Source organism: Trachymyrmex cornetzi, unplaced genomic scaffold (genome assembly GCF_001594075.2).
Source record: "Trachymyrmex cornetzi isolate Tcor2-1 unplaced genomic scaffold, Tcor1.1 scaffold121, whole genome shotgun sequence".
NCBI lineage: Eukaryota > Metazoa > Arthropoda > Insecta > Hymenoptera > Formicidae > Trachymyrmex > Trachymyrmex cornetzi.
Window position 1 is genome coordinate 1,304,644 of NW_017295773.1, and position 20,278 is coordinate 1,324,921.

At 33.9% G+C, this 20,278-nt stretch overlaps 1 protein-coding gene across 1 annotated transcript in view; it reads left to right on the forward strand.

Moving 5' to 3' along the window:
• LOC108767665 (SLIT-ROBO Rho GTPase-activating protein 1) overlaps positions 1-20,278 on the forward strand; it is a 65,095-nt gene that overhangs the window by 24,894 nt on the left and 19,923 nt on the right. Inside the window, 3 exon segments of the mRNA XM_018517644.1 lie at positions 12,070-12,253; positions 17,802-17,967; positions 19,667-19,894. Of these exon segments, the coding sequence (XP_018373146.1) occupies positions 12,070-12,253; positions 17,802-17,967; positions 19,667-19,894 (578 nt within the window).

Consider the following 20,278-nt stretch of genomic DNA (forward strand, 5'->3'; position numbering starts at 1 on the left):
AGAAATCTTAATATGATGGAAATCTGTAAAGAAATTTATTTATTGCAAAAAATATTCGACCGGGAATCAAACTCGGATTCTCTATAGCATTCCGTGCGAGTGTCTTAAGCTTTTAGATCACATATATCGCAAAAAATAAATTTAAAACAGGAGTTTGTTTTTCTTTTAAAAGTAGTATCCGAAGAATTGTGAGTGACACTTTCACTGATTTATACTCACACACTTGATCGATATCTGAGCCGAAAATCACAAAAATGATTTTATACGAACAACTATTTACGAACGATTCTATCGATTTATTAATTAGTACCGGTTAATTATTTATCTCGAAATTACTCGAGAGAGAGATTATCTGTTTTGAACAAATATAAAGATACAAATTTAGTTTTATAGCAAAAATATTTTTAACTATTCTCGTATGAAAATATTGGTTTGATATTTAAAAAAAAGAAAACGGTCGGCAATCACCTCTGATGATAAGATTTGCATTTGTACCGCCTTCTTCAATGTTTCAGAAAAAAGCTGAACATAAGCCTTTTTTTGAAGAACGCGTAGACTGTACCGGAAACATGCATCGTAAAGTGCATTACGGAAGTTGCTTCATAGGCCTTTTCAATGTTTATGGCTCACAAAAATAGATGGACAAAGATAAAAATTCGCAGAAAACATAATTGAAAAAATAAAACTTAAACTTCTCTTGAAACGTCAATTTAAAAGGATTTTTTTACTGCGGAATGTGTATGGACGGGAGATATGTTAAGTATGTAACAAGTGCGTAACGCTATACATGCGACATATTGTGAATTATTCATAGCTGACATCTGTGATGAATGAATAAAATATATGCATTAGCGAGCGATAGAAAACAACTTTTTAACAACATATTGAAATGTTTCAGAGTTTACATACAGAAAAGCTTAAAAGAATCCTAAAGTCGTCTGTTTTATCGACTGAATGCGATTATTTTTCAACATTATTTTTTCTAATTGTCTATACGTATAGATAGGTTTAAAAATTCTTTTCTACAATTCAAGTACAAACAATAACACGGTCGACTAAAAAAGACCGTTTAATTGTATGTTAAAAACAAAGAAAGTTGGAAAATTACAATTTTGTTATCAGCTTTTAACGTTGATTCGTAACATTTGCTTGATATAAAAGTCTAGTAAAAGTTTCGATCAGGGAACCCTGCTTTGGTGTGACCTTGAGTTATGACTTAAGTTATTAAGATCATGATGCTGAGTGATCTCCGATAGGTTTTAGTCACCGCTCGATATTTGTTCAAAAATTAAAGTCTCCAGGCAGAGGGAGGGGGGGGGGGGATGAAGGGGACCAGGTAGACCGACTAGGGGGGTAGGACTTTCCACGTAAAACGAGGAAAAAGTTTTCAACTACGGGAATTCCCGCAAAACAGGAAAATTGGATGCCCTTAGACCCTTGGGGGGGATAGACTCGCTTCGTGTGGAAAATCGACGCCTCTAAGTAGAGAGTTGGATCTCGCTTTGCGTGAAAAGTCGCAATTTCGCAAGGAGGGGAGGATTTAGGATAGCATTTAGAATAACATTGTGTAGCAGAAGTAAGACGTTTTTAAGACTATTTTTGTTAACAATTTTTTAACGAGCGACAGCTAAAATCTGTCATAGGTCACTTCGCATCATGACCTTGATAACGTATATCAAGGTGAAAATTATTTTAATTCGATATAAACAAGAGTCTGCTACTTTGATTTGTGCAAATTATTAGGAGTCTTATGATTTAATCAAGTGTGGGAATAAGTTTATATAGTAGTTGGTGGATCTTCGAGTTAAGATTATGTGCTAATCATTAACGTATGTAACAACGAGAAAGGGGCAGGAAGTCGGAGAAATATTACGCGCTTAGGCGCCACATTCATTCGTATTCGGAATTTATCACGGTCACGAATACGTACAATGATGTGGAATATACGGCTTATGAATTTAATTATTCAGCACATTGCCATTTGAATTTAATTTTTGTGGTTCATATAACGTCCAATCCTTGCTTGAGCCTTTTATTTACCCATCGGTACTGCCATTATATAATCACTTTTCCAAGAAAATTCAATTTTCGACATAGTATATATAGGTAGTCGATTCATAAGTACCCGCCCGTATTATTTTAATCATATTTTCTGTATGAATTGAATGGATGCATATTTCCATTGGCTTCGTCATTAGTAGTTATTATTTCTCAATGTCGCTTTCGCCGGATTTCTCGATTATTATTTTGAGTGATACGTTGTGAGAGAGATCGTTATAATCTAGGCCGATAAGAGATAAAAATGTATACGAAATGAAAATTTCGTATTTTTATATTTTGCTCTCCCGAAAAAGTCATTTGCGGCTCACGACGTGTGTTAATCGGTGTAAAGCGAAGGCAATTACAAGTCGTTATATGTGACAATTTTATTCTCAAGATTGCAAGTCCTTTAACGTATAGCTTTATTCTGTAAAGTACATGCCATATTTCTATTCAATGACAACGCTATCATCATCATTATTATTATTATTATTATTATTATCGAAGATTGTTTCGCATCGTTGCGCCGATTATGTACCTCAGCCTCAGTTATTGATTACTCGTTATTATGGTGGATTATACAGGAACGTTTGCTACCTATATTCCTTTATTCTTTCTCAAAACAAAATGTCAGTTATCAACCTAACATTTTGTTGCCTAGAAAAAGATAACGTTCGGGACTATCTTCTAGGTGTACTTCTAATTTTGTTTCTTTAGTCGTGAAAACTAACTCTCGATTCGAAGTTAAGGAGGGCAATGTCAAGGGCAGGGCCCTTTGAGACGTCTCGCCATGCCTGTTTTCCGCTCGCGCCTGCCCAACTGCACACTTCTCGAGGCGTGTGTGCGTGAAAGAGATACAGGGAGAGATAGAGAGGGAGAGAGAAGCGTGTGTGGGCCCCGGGAACGGTGGTAATTGTGGTTAATTTAACGACGGTCAAAGCAGTCACTGCCTGTCCTTATAGGCCAGTTTATGCGGTCGAGTCCCGAGCTCAGGCTGCATAATCGTTCGCGCGCAAAATCTCGCTCTCGTCGAAATCAGAAAACCGTGATTTCTCTGCCGTGATTTACTATAATTCGATGAGTCTACATTTGGAGACGATAAGTGCGTGTGCATTTGGCAAAATTAATTTAATCAATTAATCAAGATTTGAGGTAGTTGTTCGTGAAAGTTAATTTGGAGAACGATAAAATATTGCCTGTAAGATGAAATATAGACGTAGTAGAGGAAAAATGAATTCTCCAAAGTTTGATAATCGAGCAAAAAGTTTTCTGGAGTCTGTAAATAATGTGAAAAATTATTGGATTCAGTTATTTTAATTTTTTGTGCGTTTACCAAGTTTGTTCAGACTAAATGCATAGAGAGAATTAATTAAATACGCAGAAAATTAATTTTTACAACGTGTAACAAAATAATGTAAAATTGCTAATTACTTAAAAAAAATAACGCAAAAGTTTTTATTTATTAAAATCCATAAATAATAATGAAAATTTTCAATATTTTTATTTTCGATGTTCTAAACATAGCACGAGAAATTAAAGCATAAAATAAATCAACACACACACATCACAAAAAAATTGATTAGCATGAGTGTAAAATGATTATAAAACGGCCTTCCTATATATCGATACTCTCCGATCGAGCCTCGACTCGTCTCGGATTTCTTTCCTCACGATCGGTTATCAGTAACGGTAATCGTTTCATACCGATCGCATTTCGCGTAATCGACGCCGCTTAACACCTGCGGCCGCTGTTAAGAAATCGATTGCAATATGTCCGATTTTTGCCAACAGACGCAATCTGAACAACATTTTAGTCTTATTTTATCTTGTGGAAATCGTTTTCGAATAATAGTTGCAGAACCGAAAGATTATGGCCTGATCTATCTGTGATCAACGTGGAAAAATCGATTGGACTCGATCTGGTGAACGTGAAATAATATTTCGATGATAATTGCTCACGAATACATGATTGCTATCTGATTAATTACCATATTCTCTCTGGAAAGATGAAGATGTCTGCTGAGATCGACGCGAGGCTGAACGATTCTACTGTCACGTTGTTTTCTTTGACCTTACTTTCAACACATTCTCCTATCTTGAATGATTTTTCCATTATTAAAATCACACAAATTATATTTTTTTCATACGCTGATGTACGACAAGTGAGGCGAAGCAAATTAGTGGAGAGAATTGATCGAGCAAGTAAGATACAGTCCGATTGATTGGGTGTCGACGGATCGTCCGGCTCGAATTTTTAGCATTGAAAGTAATTAACGGATGTCGAGTGCGCGATACGCGATGTAATCAAATAATGGAAAGAAGGCGTGTCGCCCTTCCCGTCGGAATGTGAAATTATTCCCTCTTCCTGCCTTCGCTCGCTCGCGCGATCGCACGATTCCCAACTCGACAACTATTATATACATTATATAATCTACATGGCAAAAAACATCATGTATTTGTCTTGAAACAATCCACTCACGTTCTTGTTAATGTTTGTGTTGAATCTTTTAACATATATTCGAGTGTTAATTTAACATAACGTGATAATATTTATCTACGCGCTGCTGATGTCAGTGTTACGTTTTTGGTGTTAATTTTTTTAAGCACTACACCGAGAAAAATGTACAGTATTATACACTAGAATTCTAATAAACTTTATGGAAAAAAAATTATCAAGTTCAAATAGGGATACGTGCCTACTTATGTAAAATTTTCTTTACATTTCTGGTAAATGAGATTGTCGTATGATAATCATTCTTACTTTATCGACTACAATTTTTTCTTTAGCATTGACAAAATTTACTTTACTGCATAGTAAAACATGTATATGTATAAAAGTTCTGAGAGTCGTTTGTGCTCGTCAATCTTGAAAATAGTACGATTTACTTTACTGTAAGTATAATTTACTTTACTCTGAAAGTATGGTATGATTTATCTTACTATAAGATAATAATTACTTGAAATGATGTACTATAATCATTATGTACTTTTTATCTGAAATCTCCAGTAAAAAAGTTTTACTTTTTTAGGCAAATAAAATTTATCACAAATTCGGTAAAAATAGCCAGAATATTTTTACTAGTCTCGTAGGGTATCCATCTCTCAATTGTTTTTCTCCGCGTATTTGTATTACTTTCTAACGTAATTATCTTATGTTTAATTGATATAAAAATTTGGATGAATTGTTCGGGACACGTAAAATGTATTAAATTTTTCAACTATATATATTATGGTTTCTTTAAATTTCTTTTAATTTCGTTTAAACCAATTCCGTACTTTTTTTCTGTATGCTACAGCTGTTTCAAAAATTTTTATATGGAAAGATTAAGTAATTGTTTGTTAAATACACCGATTAGTTTAAAAATGAATTTTAAGCGATCTCTTGTCAAATTTTTTACATCTTTTATTTCTTCAAATGTATTACGTAAATCTCATTCAATTGAATCACGTTGCTTTGCATCGGAGAAATTGAGCAACAATTTTGCGAAATTCATATGGAATTTACTTATAATCTTTCGAATTTGTCATCGTCGCGATCGATATCTCAAATGATTTTACGATCGTCATCAGCTATTGAATTCATTTTAGTCGATAATATAGGCTACAAAAGTGATAATATTCAGGATCGACCGCTGCAAGTTCACACACGTCTTTGAATTAACCGTCAATTCACCGGGCAATCGTGTCGCCGTGCGCTCTCATAAATATTCAATCACGTAACTGGAGTGATCTAACTGATGATACGGGGTCGATTAGGTGTGTGCGAAGCGAAGGAACGTGGTGATAAAAATAGTTGTCCGACATTATCGAGGCTTTGCGCGACGTGCTTCTCCGGAGCCAGATATACGGACGACGTGTGTTAAACTCCGATAACAATCACTTAAGCGGAACTATAGCGCGTTGTATCAACAGAGTTCTTTCACTGGACATAAACGATAAATGGCGAACTTTCTCGCTCGAGCCACTCGATATTCCCGCGATCGTTTTATCGCCTGCACTCTCGTTTTGTTGAACAAACGAATCGGGTTATAAGCACTTTCCCTCTTTTTTCTAAAAAAAAAATATCGGCAAACGTCGAATTTATCTACCGCCTTACCAAGTTCCGAAACAAAAAAATATTCTTAACCAGATTTTCAAATGCCAAAGGACTGAAAAACTTTGTTCAGCAAAAGGAACACTTATATTGGCAGACACAGTAATATTTTAAATTAAAAAATATTTTTAGAATATCAAAACTGTGATTAAGTATTTTAGAAATATCAAAAATATATGTAACAAAATATTTACTACAAAATATTAAAAAAAAAAAAAAGAAATTCCAAGGAGGAGGGGCATGGCCCCCTTCCCGTGGATCCGCCAGTGATACATATCGGTTACTGTAATCGGATTTGCTTAGAACGTTGACCTAAATATAGATTGATATGCTCGAGGTTTTCACATTATAAAAGTAAGAGCATCGATGTTTTCAGATATTTCTAATTCTTAATTTGAATGCATAAGTTTAAAATTGTGTAACGGCAGTATTCATAATCATAATATTATTCACCCATAAATATAGACATTGCAAAAATGATTTCGAGAAGGAACTTTGGTTACATATGGTTACTACGTACGTGCGATATCTCCCCAATATGCTTATTAACATTGTGAAGAAGTAAATTAATTTTTAACTGGCATATTCCACGAATCGCGATTGAAAAGAGTAAACGATAAAGAATCAAGTGAAAGACAGCGTGAAAAATATCGTATTCTAATGACATCACCAATCTCCGCCACGTTGAAAGCAACGTTTTTATAGAATACGTAATGCATTTGATAGATAACTATTCACGCTAGCGCTCTTCGTCCATCACGTATCACTCAAGTGCAAGTGCAAGTATAAGCACAAGTATGTGAATAGTACTAAATCGTAAGAGTAAAATTCATCCTAGAGCATTCCCCAGATGAGATCTAACCGTCGCTCATTTAGAAAGCCGCGGTACGTTCTGGAGAAAAGGTCGCGTGATACACATATACTATATACCGGGCGGCCACGAGGAAACATCACGGACGGCACAGGCTATATACGTATACGTGTGTGAGTGCATGTTCGTGCTTAACGTGCTCGTTGCTGCATGTGCACGTGCGAGAGACAGTGGCACGAAGAGTCCCGTCGTCGTCGTTGTGAACGTGGGTGAACGAGAAACTACAACTATATATACGACGATAACAACAGGCTAACCGAGGCTCTTACTCGATAATAAATAACGTGAAGAGAAGAAATGTTCAAACTTGCCGGACGCCACGAGTGGGAGGCCTGGACAAAAGGTAAATTCAGCGAGCATGTGTGTGTAGGCGGTAAGAAAGATGAAAGGGGTAATCTTGTCCTGCGAGAGTATACGGGGTGGCTCACAAAAAAGTGAAGGAATCGCTGGTGATTGATAAGGGGGCAATATCTGCAATATTGCATGGGCGATATTGAGCGAAACAGAATCAAGAGAAACGTGCGAAGGGTTAGAAGATCAAATTTTTATGTAATAATATTTTGTTTGTAATATTTTCAGAGTCCCTCTCTTTAATAAGTTTTTTTGTATTGAATTCGTGCAGGCTGAAATGTTAGGCGTTGCTCTTTACGTTTGCCCGTTCTTTAGTTTTATTTTTATGACATTGGTGAAACTGCGATCAGACTCACAAAGTTGTGGGGATCAAACGACAAAATATTATTATAAAAAGTAAAGTCAGAATCAGATTTCTTAAATTTTGTATCTCTCGTAAAACATTATTTCACATTTAAATTTTTTATATGAATCTGTGATTAACTTAAGCCACTTTCGTTTGTAACATCTTTACGTTAAAATTACTAAAATTGGAGTTAAATGTATATAGAACTGTCAATCGTTTCCAACATAAAATCTTACATCTATGAGATTTCTCGGCAGATTCCAATACACATTTGTGAATCTTCCTTTTCTAGACAAAAAATCATTTTTGTCATTTTTCTAAACAAGAACATAAAAATTTTAATAAAGTGCTTCAATGACTATTCTCCAAATAAAAAAGAGAAGTTAGAAGAAATGTTAAACCTATATTCATTACGTTTGCACACATCGAAACAAATCTACGGTTACGTATCCAATTTCCTTACAAAGAAACAATAAATCCTCCTTTATATTTTCTCCTTTCTAGCAGTTGATATTTCAAGTTTTTATAGATCCTCCCTCCTTTAATGATAAACCTCTTTTACCTTAACAATAAAAAGTAAGTAGTTTGTAAATTTATCATCCACACCCATTCCATTCAATGCTTGTTACAGTTATAGGTGAAAAAAACTCTCTCTCTCTCTCTCTCCTTTTTACCTGTTCACAATTACAAAGAGACAGTAATTGAATTTATAAAACCTGTTATGCGGGAATGTGACAATCTTACTGTTTCTTGTATTTCACTAAGGATGCCCCCAAATGTGGCTGAAACGTTCGATGTTAAAGCAAGTCAAATACAGTTTTTATTTATAAAAATTTATGTAAAATTTGCTTCCAATTATTCAGTCTGCCGTACTCTTATTTGCCCTAATTTCTGATTAATTAACTTTTAATTTTGAGAGTCTTTTAATCAGTTTTTTATATATGTATTAAATGAAATACTGTTAAAAATTTTTATATAAACTAGATCTCTTAAATTATTTTCTTAGGAAATAGATATCATATTTTAATGGGTCTATAATTAAATTCCAAACGTTTATATTTAAAAAAAAAGGACATATAAAGATTACTATACAAATTTTATATGTAAAAATTATTGCACAATAATTGAATAAACAATTTTAAAATTATTAGCCGCTTTCAGCGCAGAACGTTTATTTTACAATTGTTGGAAGTTTTTTCGCATTGATTGGATTATACTTTCAAGTTTAGAGTTAAATAATCCTATCTTGGCAAGCTGCAGAACTTCTATCAGTTGCAAAATAAACATTTTGCTGAACGCAGTCACTGTAACTATAAAATAGTTTATTTAACAATACATACATTAAATTGAGAAAAATACTAAATAATTAATAAATATTTTTATTGCATAGTAAAACATATCGATATTATAATTCAATATACAATAATAGACTCAATAGTAAAGCAATATTGAAAGATAAGAATTAGTTCCGTGCGATAAGCAACGGCGCTTCGTGATGCATTGCGAGGAGATCCGCTCGATAGCCGTAACATTGTAAACGGGATTGCATCCAGCTGCCCGATATACAGTTATGTTTTCTCACATGTGTGTACCGTATGCACTGCTCTATAACAGATTCTCGCGCGGCGCGGCAATAATTAAATCGTGACTCGCGGCGTGTCATCGCGAGAGATTCTGTTATGCATACACATACCTTGGCATTAATCTTGACGGTGCTGTTGAATGTTCGCCCTTTCACTTATCACGTGCGATGTGCGTATGCATGAAATTGTGAAAAAATTACGATCGTGTACGAGTGTACTCGCATATATACGAGTCTCCGCGCTCTCATCATGAGATCTGAATAGTATATATCGTTGTGGCGAGCTACGTTCGCGTATGTCAAGCAAAGCGTATACATGCATAAGTAAAAACGCCATTGAATTCGGATCTCTTGAAAATTTTTCCGTTTTTATTTGATTGGTAACTTTTTGAATGACTGCATCACCTACAAATGATGCAGTTTATTGAGTTCCTTCATCGTACATGCTAGGCATCTGCTATGGGCTCCTTTACTTTAATCAGTCCCAAGTATCATAATCTACTCCATATAGTAGCAGGATTACAATATTTTTCAAAGCTTCAACATTTATAACTGGCATTATTTCTATTTCTTCTCTATATTCTTCTAGTCTGTTCTTTTCATGCACATGCCTCTAGATCTCTTACGTCAGCTATGGTGCCGGTAGATTTCTAAAAAGGAGAACACCTTGTGCTTAGGAGCATGCTTGTTGATTGATTTTGTATTAGTATCTTAAGACATTACTTAAGAAGATTTTAAAATAAGAACCGACTATGAATACTGGCCTATAGCCCAAAATAAGTCAAGGAAGATGCTAAAACTTGAGGGAGAAGAGGAGAGAGAGAGAGAGAGAGAGAGAGAGAGAGAGAGAGAGAGAGAGAGAGAGAGAGAGAAAATTGCTTCTACTCGTACCGATAATGGATTATGCGAACAATGTATTCGACCGTAATCACTCCGTGTCATTTATATTATCGGAGGCAAAGGAAGTTTCAGAACGGAAACGAGATACGCGCATGCGCGCGGTCGCGACAATAAATCATGCGGTACGCGAACATGAGACTCTCATCTAGTTTACATCGTGCATTTGATACTGGTAATAATTTTGTATTGAATTATCTTAATTTCAGTGATACGTATAAACACATATGTATATGATATGTGTATTTAATTATTTTGATGCGTATTGTATCATTTTAGTACATTTTTTTTTAAATACATTGCTGAAATTAACATAATTTAATAAAAAGTTACTTATAGTTAATACGCGTATCAAGTGCTTGGTGTGTAAAAGGGGCCTCTCTCCTCATTCTAGCAAAGTCTGACAAAGCCTATACAGAACGATAGATTGTTTCGCGTTACATATGATCGTTTATTTTTAGCAGTTGTCTTGTGAAGCTGAGATGTCGTTCCTCTTTCTTGTCATTGTCTTGCGGATAACATTAATGAAATACGGATTACTGTGGGGGAGAGAGAGTGTGTGTCGGAAGTCTCTGATGCGATCGTATCGAAGTCCTTCCTCACGACACCCGTCATTCCTAAGACGATTATTATTCCGAGCAGTGTCCGCCTCTTTGTCATTGTTATCGATGCAGGAATAAAATGATTTTGACGTGGAGTATTGCTACGATAAAGTTAAAAAAACGGAAAACAGAATTCGATCAAAATTTATATCTTAAAGTGGTTTAATTATATATTAATTTCTCTAAGCATCTATAAGCGTTAATAATGTTTATTAAGTCTGCATCCATACCACTGATCCTTTGAGCCGAGATGGAAATGAAAGAATTCCTGCAATATGATTAAAAAATGGCTGTTACCTTAATTTAACCATAATTTAACTATACGTAATTTTTTATTCTAATTATATAATTTTTTAATCTTGCAAATAGGAGCTCTGCATGCAACTATATCGTGAAAATAATTATTTTGTTTTTTTTTCACTAGTAGAACTACACTATATGTAGAGAGAGAGAGAACGAATAATTGTAGCAACTATAAATTTGGTATAATTTGAAATTATAATATCTGTAATTAGTTTTATAGAATAATAGCAACTATTATGGTACTCTCAGCACTATAAAAATATAGTTACAGCAATAATATTTGTATATTATTAATTTATAACGAAATATAATAGCGACTTAACTACATTAAGTAATTACTTAGACCTTATATACGGTGAACGTTAAAGTCACGTTATCCTTTTCTTATTTAGTTGTTAAGAAGAATATAACCTGACCTTAGCGTTCATCGTATTTGGATAAACGTTATTGCAAAAACTCCCTGTTATTGCATTAAAAGTACGCTTACTTATTTATGCAGCATTTAATAAAAAATTATGAATTTAATAATGTGTATCGTCCAAATATTCATGTTAATAATTTCAAATTTTTATTAATTGTCGATAAAAAAAATATCGTTCTTTAATTATCCCTGGACCTTCCCCTCCCCCTTCCGAACCCCATTGATAGACACGAAAATTTGCTCAGTGCCGGTCGTCTTTAATAGTATTTCTTTTGTGGGTATTGGTTTCGAAAACGATCCTGAAAACTATAAAAACTCGCGCGGAAGTCCTTTCCTTTTAATCTCCGGAAATTTATGATCTTCGAAGTATTAACAGCCCGATATCAGTTTTAACTTTGAGAAGACCAAAATTTATCTACCAGAAGACTCGTAAGCTCGATGGCGATTAATTTCCGGGGATTATGTTAAGGGTCTTCGAGCGTGTACCTCAAGACACCCGAAAAGCGTGATCATGATCAGAATATACGAGCACTGACGAGGTTTTGTTTTTTCTCTGCTTGCAGATATACGGTTACAGCTGAACGAGCAATTGAGATGTCTCGACGTAAGAATGGAGGCACAAGTCGCCCTTGTGGTCGAGCTCCAGGATTTCTTTCGCAAAAGGGCGGAACTGGAACTAGACTACAGCAAGTCTCTCGACAAGATGGCTAGGAGCATACAGTTGAGGCATAAGGAGCAGAAACAAAAGTACGATAAGTATATCATGTCTATCAATTCTATATTTTATTATACGTATACTTTTTTACATTTTTCATTATAAAAAAAAACATTTGATGAGAAGGAATGCATAAGTCACAGAAAAATTCGGCTAAAACATACAATTTCACCATCTTAGAAACATCGGCGCAAATGTGTAAGATTATGCGTAAATTTGTATTTATAGTGCGTCAAAATAATCTATTATTATTTATAATTGACATTTTTATTGTAAGAAAATTACCAGCTTAGGAGAAAAGTTGAAATGATTAATAATAATTTTAAATAGTTTATATCTCCCTTTTTTTTTTTACTAAAAATGCGATAGAACTAAATTACAACGTAGACGTTTGTTAACTGGATATAAAGGAAAATGACGAAAAGGAAAAATAATTCTACTGTAGATTACAACATTAAATAATTAATGTTACGCATGCGTCAATTAATTGTAATTCAGGCTCGTGTACCACGTGTTGCACGATGCAATGAAACGACGACGCGTATAACATTAGATACATTTGCGCTTACATTTGCAATTACATTACACATTGCGCAACGCGAATTGTTTCGCGATTATATCACGTAAATTTTGATTGAGCTTGCGATTATATATTTGAGATATAAATCTTGATCATGTATGATTATACATTTACAGTCATGAAATGTATGATAAATTGGCGCGGAGATCGATCTAGATACCTTATGTATACCTATTGCAAAACTGTTCCTACACTAAAATCAACAATGATCTCAAACATTTTATTGTATACTTAATTCCGAGAAATTGTATTTCTTCTTCTTAAGAGTTAATATTGTATTCATTAATGTTTGCGGAAGATAGAAATCCATATTATTTTTAAAACTAAATAGCAGCACTAGGACGAATAGTCTGTAGGATATCCTACAAACATCCCTTGGTTATATCCAGAGGATATCCCCAGAACGTCCCTCGGATAAAGTGTAATAGTTATATACGTATAATTAAAAATATTTATTATTAAGTGTACAACAGCTTTAATATGCATTAGTGCGACTGATTTCGCTATTATATAAGAAATGGACTGTGATTTACGTTCGCGATACGGCGTTCATTCTTTAGCAGCTGCGTGCGCAGTCCTTGTATACGCGTGCGATTCGCTACCCGCTCGCTGTCCACCCGGCGCGGTGCAGTTTCAGTGCGTTCCGCGTTTTTGGCTCACAGCGCTCGTAAGCATCATTTGTCTTTGTTTAATGCTTGATAGAAAGCAAGAATGAAGTGATGAAAGTTTACAGCGTGTGAGCGTGAAAACAGAAACGCACCCCATACTCGTATATATGATCACTGACTTTAAGGATTGTCACTTTCGGAAACAAGACTTAAGGTGGCCATAATACCGAGCACTGTGGCACCAGTGTATAGCACATACAATTAGCGAACAGGTCTAAACAGATTCGATAAACTTAAAGAGTCGCGGGGCAGTTGAACATAAAGAGTGAAGTAGTGTCATTAGTATTTAGTAAAATATACGTGTGATACTGCACGTAGACTGCGTCTTACTTAACGCTGTTAAAAGTTATAACGCATCCTCTTGCATAATTATTAAAGGTACAGACTATTATTTCAATCAATATAATTTATATCGGATTATGACATTATAATGACGCCGATAAAATAAACGTGTGATACATAAACTGCGTTTCATTTAATGCTGTTAAAAATTATAATCAACTAATTTTTATGTATAACGCATCCTTGTATAAATACAGATAATTAAAGTATGACTTTTTTCAATATATGATTGTATTGGATTTTGTCCTTTGTGCTGTCTTGTTTGGAGAGACATTCCATAATATGAAAACAATTTTATGTATCGCAAATATTTTTCCTTAAACACTATATCATTGTAAGAAAATTAAACTCTAATTACGGGTTCTTATTTAATTTGGAGAAGATTCTTGTAGCATATAAAATCGCATATAAAATCGTCGATATGACGAAGAGTTTAAAGCCACAGGCTTGGTCGTAAATATTAAGTGCCTTCAATTTATTGCATCTTCTTGGGGGGAAAAAAATGGTAATAAAACTAAATCAAATTAAAACTATTAAAATTAACATGTTTGTAGAAATAAATATTTTTTTCGCTAAAACTGTTAAAAAAATTTTTTGTATGTTAAATATAAACCATGTAAGTCAATTTGTGGGGATGTTTGATACTTGTGGTCAAGGCTGCATTTCATTGTTACGTTATAGTATCAGAAAAGTATTAATTAATGAATAAGAGAGCGTATGGTTTTAATAGAGATTTATGAATTCCTCTGCGCGTATCTCTCTCATGACGATTTATATTTCTTGTATACTGTGCAATTGATATTTTCCGCGTTCCACTTTTGCGACGGACAGACAGACGGATGGACGACGGAAAAGTAGATGGCTTCTCATTTTTTCGCGTCCTACACGCGCGTGCACATCTGCTGGCACCGTTCCCGCATTTACGACATGCCCCAGTTCCTTCTCGTCATTCAACCCTGAACGCGGGGCGCCCCTTTTATGCAGCGTATTCAACGTCCACAAAAGGGATGCCTCTCGCGCTGTACATGGTTATACACGGGTAAAATGTAATCCGTAACCACGACGACACACTCTCGTTTCCCACTTGCACATTTCCCTCATTTCGCTCCAGGAGATATTGCGAATCGATAGTTCTCTCCGTTGCGAAGGCGCATCCGGGATTACGTCGTCATATTTGTTTACCCTTTCCCAAGAAATATAATTATCGTAAAGTAAGTTTTATGGTCGATAACCGGATAACCTCTTTTCAGCTGGCCTACTTGTAGTTTTAAAAATATTGTCCGTAAATGTTTATAAAATTATCTTCTATGTGCTTGTGTAACTTACTATATACACATCAAAGAATTATGCATACTGTTATATTACAAAACAGATGTAGGAAATCTGTTTGTAATGTCAAAATAATTTCAAAATAATTTATTCCACAATTTTTGGCCATATTATTAAATGCGTAGATTTTTCGTTACATTCATCTTGTGTCGAAATGATAACTATTTTTATTTTTAAATAAAAATAGAATGACAGCTATATTTATATTTAGTATTTACATACATAAAATAAGGTTTTCTTTTTTGTTTGGACATTCTCAATTACATATAAAAACACGATTTTATTCTACATCAAATATTTATTTATTTTTGTAAAACAAAATGATACATATCGTTCATTTGTTGCAATAACGACGCAACTAAAAAAAATTGCAATTTTTTAATTGCTTGCAGAAAAAGAATGAAAACATACTTTTAAAACAATATTTTTTATTTCTTCCAAAGTCAGTTATATTACACCAAAAATGCATTTCAAAATTAAAAGTGTAGGAAAATAAAGAAAACCGGCTATTTAAAAATATACATAGGCGACCGGAATAAGTATGACAAGAGTCAGTGGAGTATCGTTGGCGTAGCACACTGAGTGCTAGGTTTGAGAAAACGAGAGATCTCGACGAGTTCTTCAAATCTCAATAGGCTCCGTTAATTTTCCCGCTGATCCCTACAACACAATATATTACAAAATTTTAATGATTAAAAACATTCAAACTTATTTTCTGGAAAACTTCACATATCCAATTCTACAAATCACGCCCAAAATCTTTTTCAGCTTTGAAATGGGTGTATGAAATTGACACCTTTAGGTTTCAAAATCGTAGTTCTTTTAAGAATTCTAGATTATTTAGAACAAAAAAAAAAGAGTTTCTCTAAAATAATTTTTGGAGAGAATTCCGTTGATTAAAACAATAAAAATAGACTGCGAAAAATGGGCGTTCTAACTTCACACCCAACATTAGCACCGAATAGCTTGATGCCTCTTAACAAATACTAGAATTTCTGATATAAAAAAATTATTTACTTCTTTAAAAAAATAAAATTGTTAAAAAATTAATATCAAACCTGAATGAATAGAATATCTGATTTCTTTCGATGAATTCTAAAGTGCCCGGTAAATAACAAATATCAAATTTCTATAATTATTTAAAAAATCGCCATTCAGAGTTACAAAAAATCATTAGCAGTGGTAAATCTTTGACGTCAAATAATTTCTTAATTATTAACCGGATCGTTTTCTATATTTATTATAGTTTCTTGCAGTGCTCTTAGAGTATTATCTAGAACTATCATCAGAGAGAGAGAGAGAGAGAGAGAGAGAGAGAATTACTGGAACTTTAAAAAATTATTTCGTTGGGACTTAATTTACTTGAATTTCGCGTAAATCGGGACTATAGTTTGTTAATTACAGATTTCATCATTACAATTTATAATAATATTCATGCTTTTTAAAAGTTTTATTTAATTTTTGCATGCCGTTAGTTTATAGTATTTTTTATTAAATAATTAAATTGATATATACATATAAAAATTAATAAATTGTAATATTTAGGCGTTTTTCTTGTATTTTAAAGCTTTTTGCTTTACTTATTGTTAGAATATCAATTTGGATAAAACAGGAAGATAAAAATCGCTAAATTGAAAATGGAGTATAAAATAATTGTTCGATTTTATTTGAAATTATTATACAACTATATAACTAAATATTAATGCTATTAACTTATTATTTCAATATTCTTAGTAAATATAACATACACTTATGTTTTTTTTAGAGCTGTAGTAGTTTTGACGACAGTTCTAGATAGTACTCTAAGAATTCTACAAGAAATTGTTATGGTAAGAAACGATCGGATCGGTAATTAAGAAGTTATTCAACCTCGAAAATGCGACTCGCGCAAATTTGACTACGCTCCGACGAAATCTTTTTAATATTTTATGTCCAATTTTTATACTAATGTTATGCAATGTGTAAATTGAAGTTTACTATGACAGATAACAAACAAAACAAAATTTCTATAATAGAAACAGAATAAATAATGTGCGCTTTCCTTAGTATCGTTTCTACAGTTGTTTATATGTACAGATTTATATGTTTTCATGAATGTTGTAAGTTAAAATGCATTCATTTTATATACAACTTTTCCTTTACGACTATTTTCTTTAGATCTCAATCGATTAAGTACAACACTGATAAATAGATTTATAACACAAGACAAATATGTTCTTTAAAAATCAATTAATGATTAAAAAAATATAATGTGTCTAATAATGTGACCAGAGATTATACATATAATGTCAAAATAATCTTAGATTTATAAAGTAGGGTGATTTTAGGCAATTTGCTTATTTAATATAAATATTATTTTAAATATCTTCAATCTAAGGATATGTGTGCGTGCGTGGGTGCGTGGGTGCGTGTGTGCACTGTATATAGCGCATTTGAGCTGCATGAACGAGCAAGTGGAACGATCGCTATTACGTATGCAAACATTGAAAATGTAAGGACGGAACGATATAGTCATTCGCAAGACAACGCGAACGCGACGGTTTATCGGCTCGTTAGCGCAGTCAATTTAATTGCCAATGTAATTACGTCGATATACACGCGTGCAGAACATGTACGTCCGCCGTCGATTCCATATCGCCTCTTATCTATCGTTTTCTGCAGGCGGGAACAATGGCCCCTATTCTCCAGCTACGCCTGCTGGCAGCAGCTCGTAAACGAGACCAAGTCCCTCAGCAGGGACCATGCCGCCCTGTCTGAGGTCTACAGCACCCACCTCGTGGGCCGTCTCAATCAGGTGATGGAGGACGTGCAGCGAATTTACAAGCGTGTGAGTGTCATACGCCACGCGGTACACGATGCCGCCGCCCGTATCAGTAGCTGATTTAAGTCGGGATCGCGCAATTGCATCACCGCGCGCCTAACTTTGAGAAGTTCGATTGCTCTATTGTCTCGTCGAATTAATTACTTCAAATGTCTCCATTCCGCCGTAGCCGCGTCGGACCATCCACATCGCGACCTTTCGTTACAACTCGATGGCATCGATATGCCGGGTGCTAGAAACAAAAACGAATGCTAATTCTATTATGACGAAATTCTCGACGTTGCCTCTCACGTTCTCTTACAATTATACGCATATTCATTTTTACTTTTGCAATTATATTCTCAAACCTTTTTTTACTGCACTCTTCTTACATAAAGTAATCCTTAAGTATTCTAAAAGATTTAAGAGGTGATTCCTTACGGCTTACATTAATTCAAGATTTTCATATGGTTATAGGTGTGTTTAAGGAGCTCACTGTCAGCGCTATTCAGTAGCTGTTCGGGCAGGCATATGTAGATAGTACTGTAAACACTGTTATAACATTAACGAGCTTGTGTAAGGTAAAGGCAATATGCTAAGAATTACTTGAAAAAATTACAGATTATTCTAAATTGTATTTAAAAGTAATACAAAAAAATTAAAGACAGTTTACCATCTGGATTAAAAGTTATTTCAATAAAAAGTAATGTTTTTTTAATTTACACTCTAATAGTAATATATGGAAATGTATTGTAAAATAATGATAAGCATCTCAATTTTTTAATATACGTACTTTATGAATTCAGAAATATTTATGTAAAGTCACATTGAGATATTGCAGACATTAGTTGTCCAGTAAGTAAACGAAATATTTATTTGTTATAAACTAATTGGCGAATCTCAATGAAACTTTTTTTGCACAAGTTATTTTTAACACTTAAAGTACTTATAGGAATGTCGCGGAGTGGAGAAATGAAACTTCTAACCTAGATTTTTTCATTGCACGGGAGTTCTCGCACTTAAAGTACTTATATAATACAAAAAAAATTTAGATTTATTATTATTTAAAAAATTTTTGTTTATAACAGTGAAAATAATAACAGATAAAATAAATAATCGATAAAAATGTTGCTTAATAAAAACAGAATGTTGTAAGCACAACTTTTTCACGTGTATATAATTTGTTTAAGGTGTAAATATTAATATATGTGTTTATGTAATTATATGTGTGAAATCATCTCTTACAATCTTGCAGAATAAACATTAATAAGTGAAAATTGATCAGAAAGAAATGTTTAATACAAATAAATCAAAACAAGGCCTGTGTATTCATATTCAGTTAAAGTAAGTCTTGGTGCTTGATAATATTTTTGTGTGAATTTTTACGGTTTCCAGTTCAAGCAAGCAAACGCCGATTAATTATTTATTTTATGCGTGGCCTGTAGTGTGCTTAAACTAGGAATTGTAAAAATTCACACAAAAATGTTATCAGGCACATCAAAATTCGCTTTGACCGAATATAGTCTTCTTTATTTATATCTTTAAAATACTTAAGAATCACTCTCTATGTCTCGTAAATTTATTTACACATGTTTTTGTACAATCGTAAATTCTTTCGAAAAAAGAAATGTTGCATTTAATTCCAATTAAATTCATGTTGTGAAGAGATCATACACTCTGTATGTTTTTAATCACAATTACATCTTTTTGATATCTGTTACCGCAGTGTCGCGAGATCGGCTATGAGACGCACGAGGAGATACTTCGAGTATTGCACGAGCTACACACGACAATGAAGACTTACCAAGCCTATCAGGCTGAGTCCAGACAGGCGGAGACGAAGCTCCGCGTCGCTGAGCAACAACGCAACAAACTCGAGGTGGCGAACGCGGACAGTCGTGAGAAACTTGCACGCAGCAAGAAATACAAGCTCATCGAGAAGGAAGTTAACAAGGTAGGTTTGTATAAAATAGAAGCTCGTAGAGCTCGTTTTTCAGTAAGAGTATAATACTCATATCGACGCTTAATCTTCGCGAAAATGGAAGCGGTTTAAGTTCTTCTATCTAGTCGCTCCAACCATTTGCGTCGAACTGTCTTAACAAATTGAATCTTGCGCGGTGAAGGAAAATTGTACATAGCATTTTAAGTTCTTTCTTGTATTTTATTTTATCTGCAGGATAAATGTATTTTTTTTAAATCTGCAAAGTTATTTTTTGTAGCACAAATTAGCACAAAATCGATGCGATTTATATCTTTTACTCCCCCCCCCCCCCCCCCTCCCTTTTTTTTCTTATAGTCCTCCTAGTTTGATGTTAAGCTAGCAGCGTCACGCATTTCT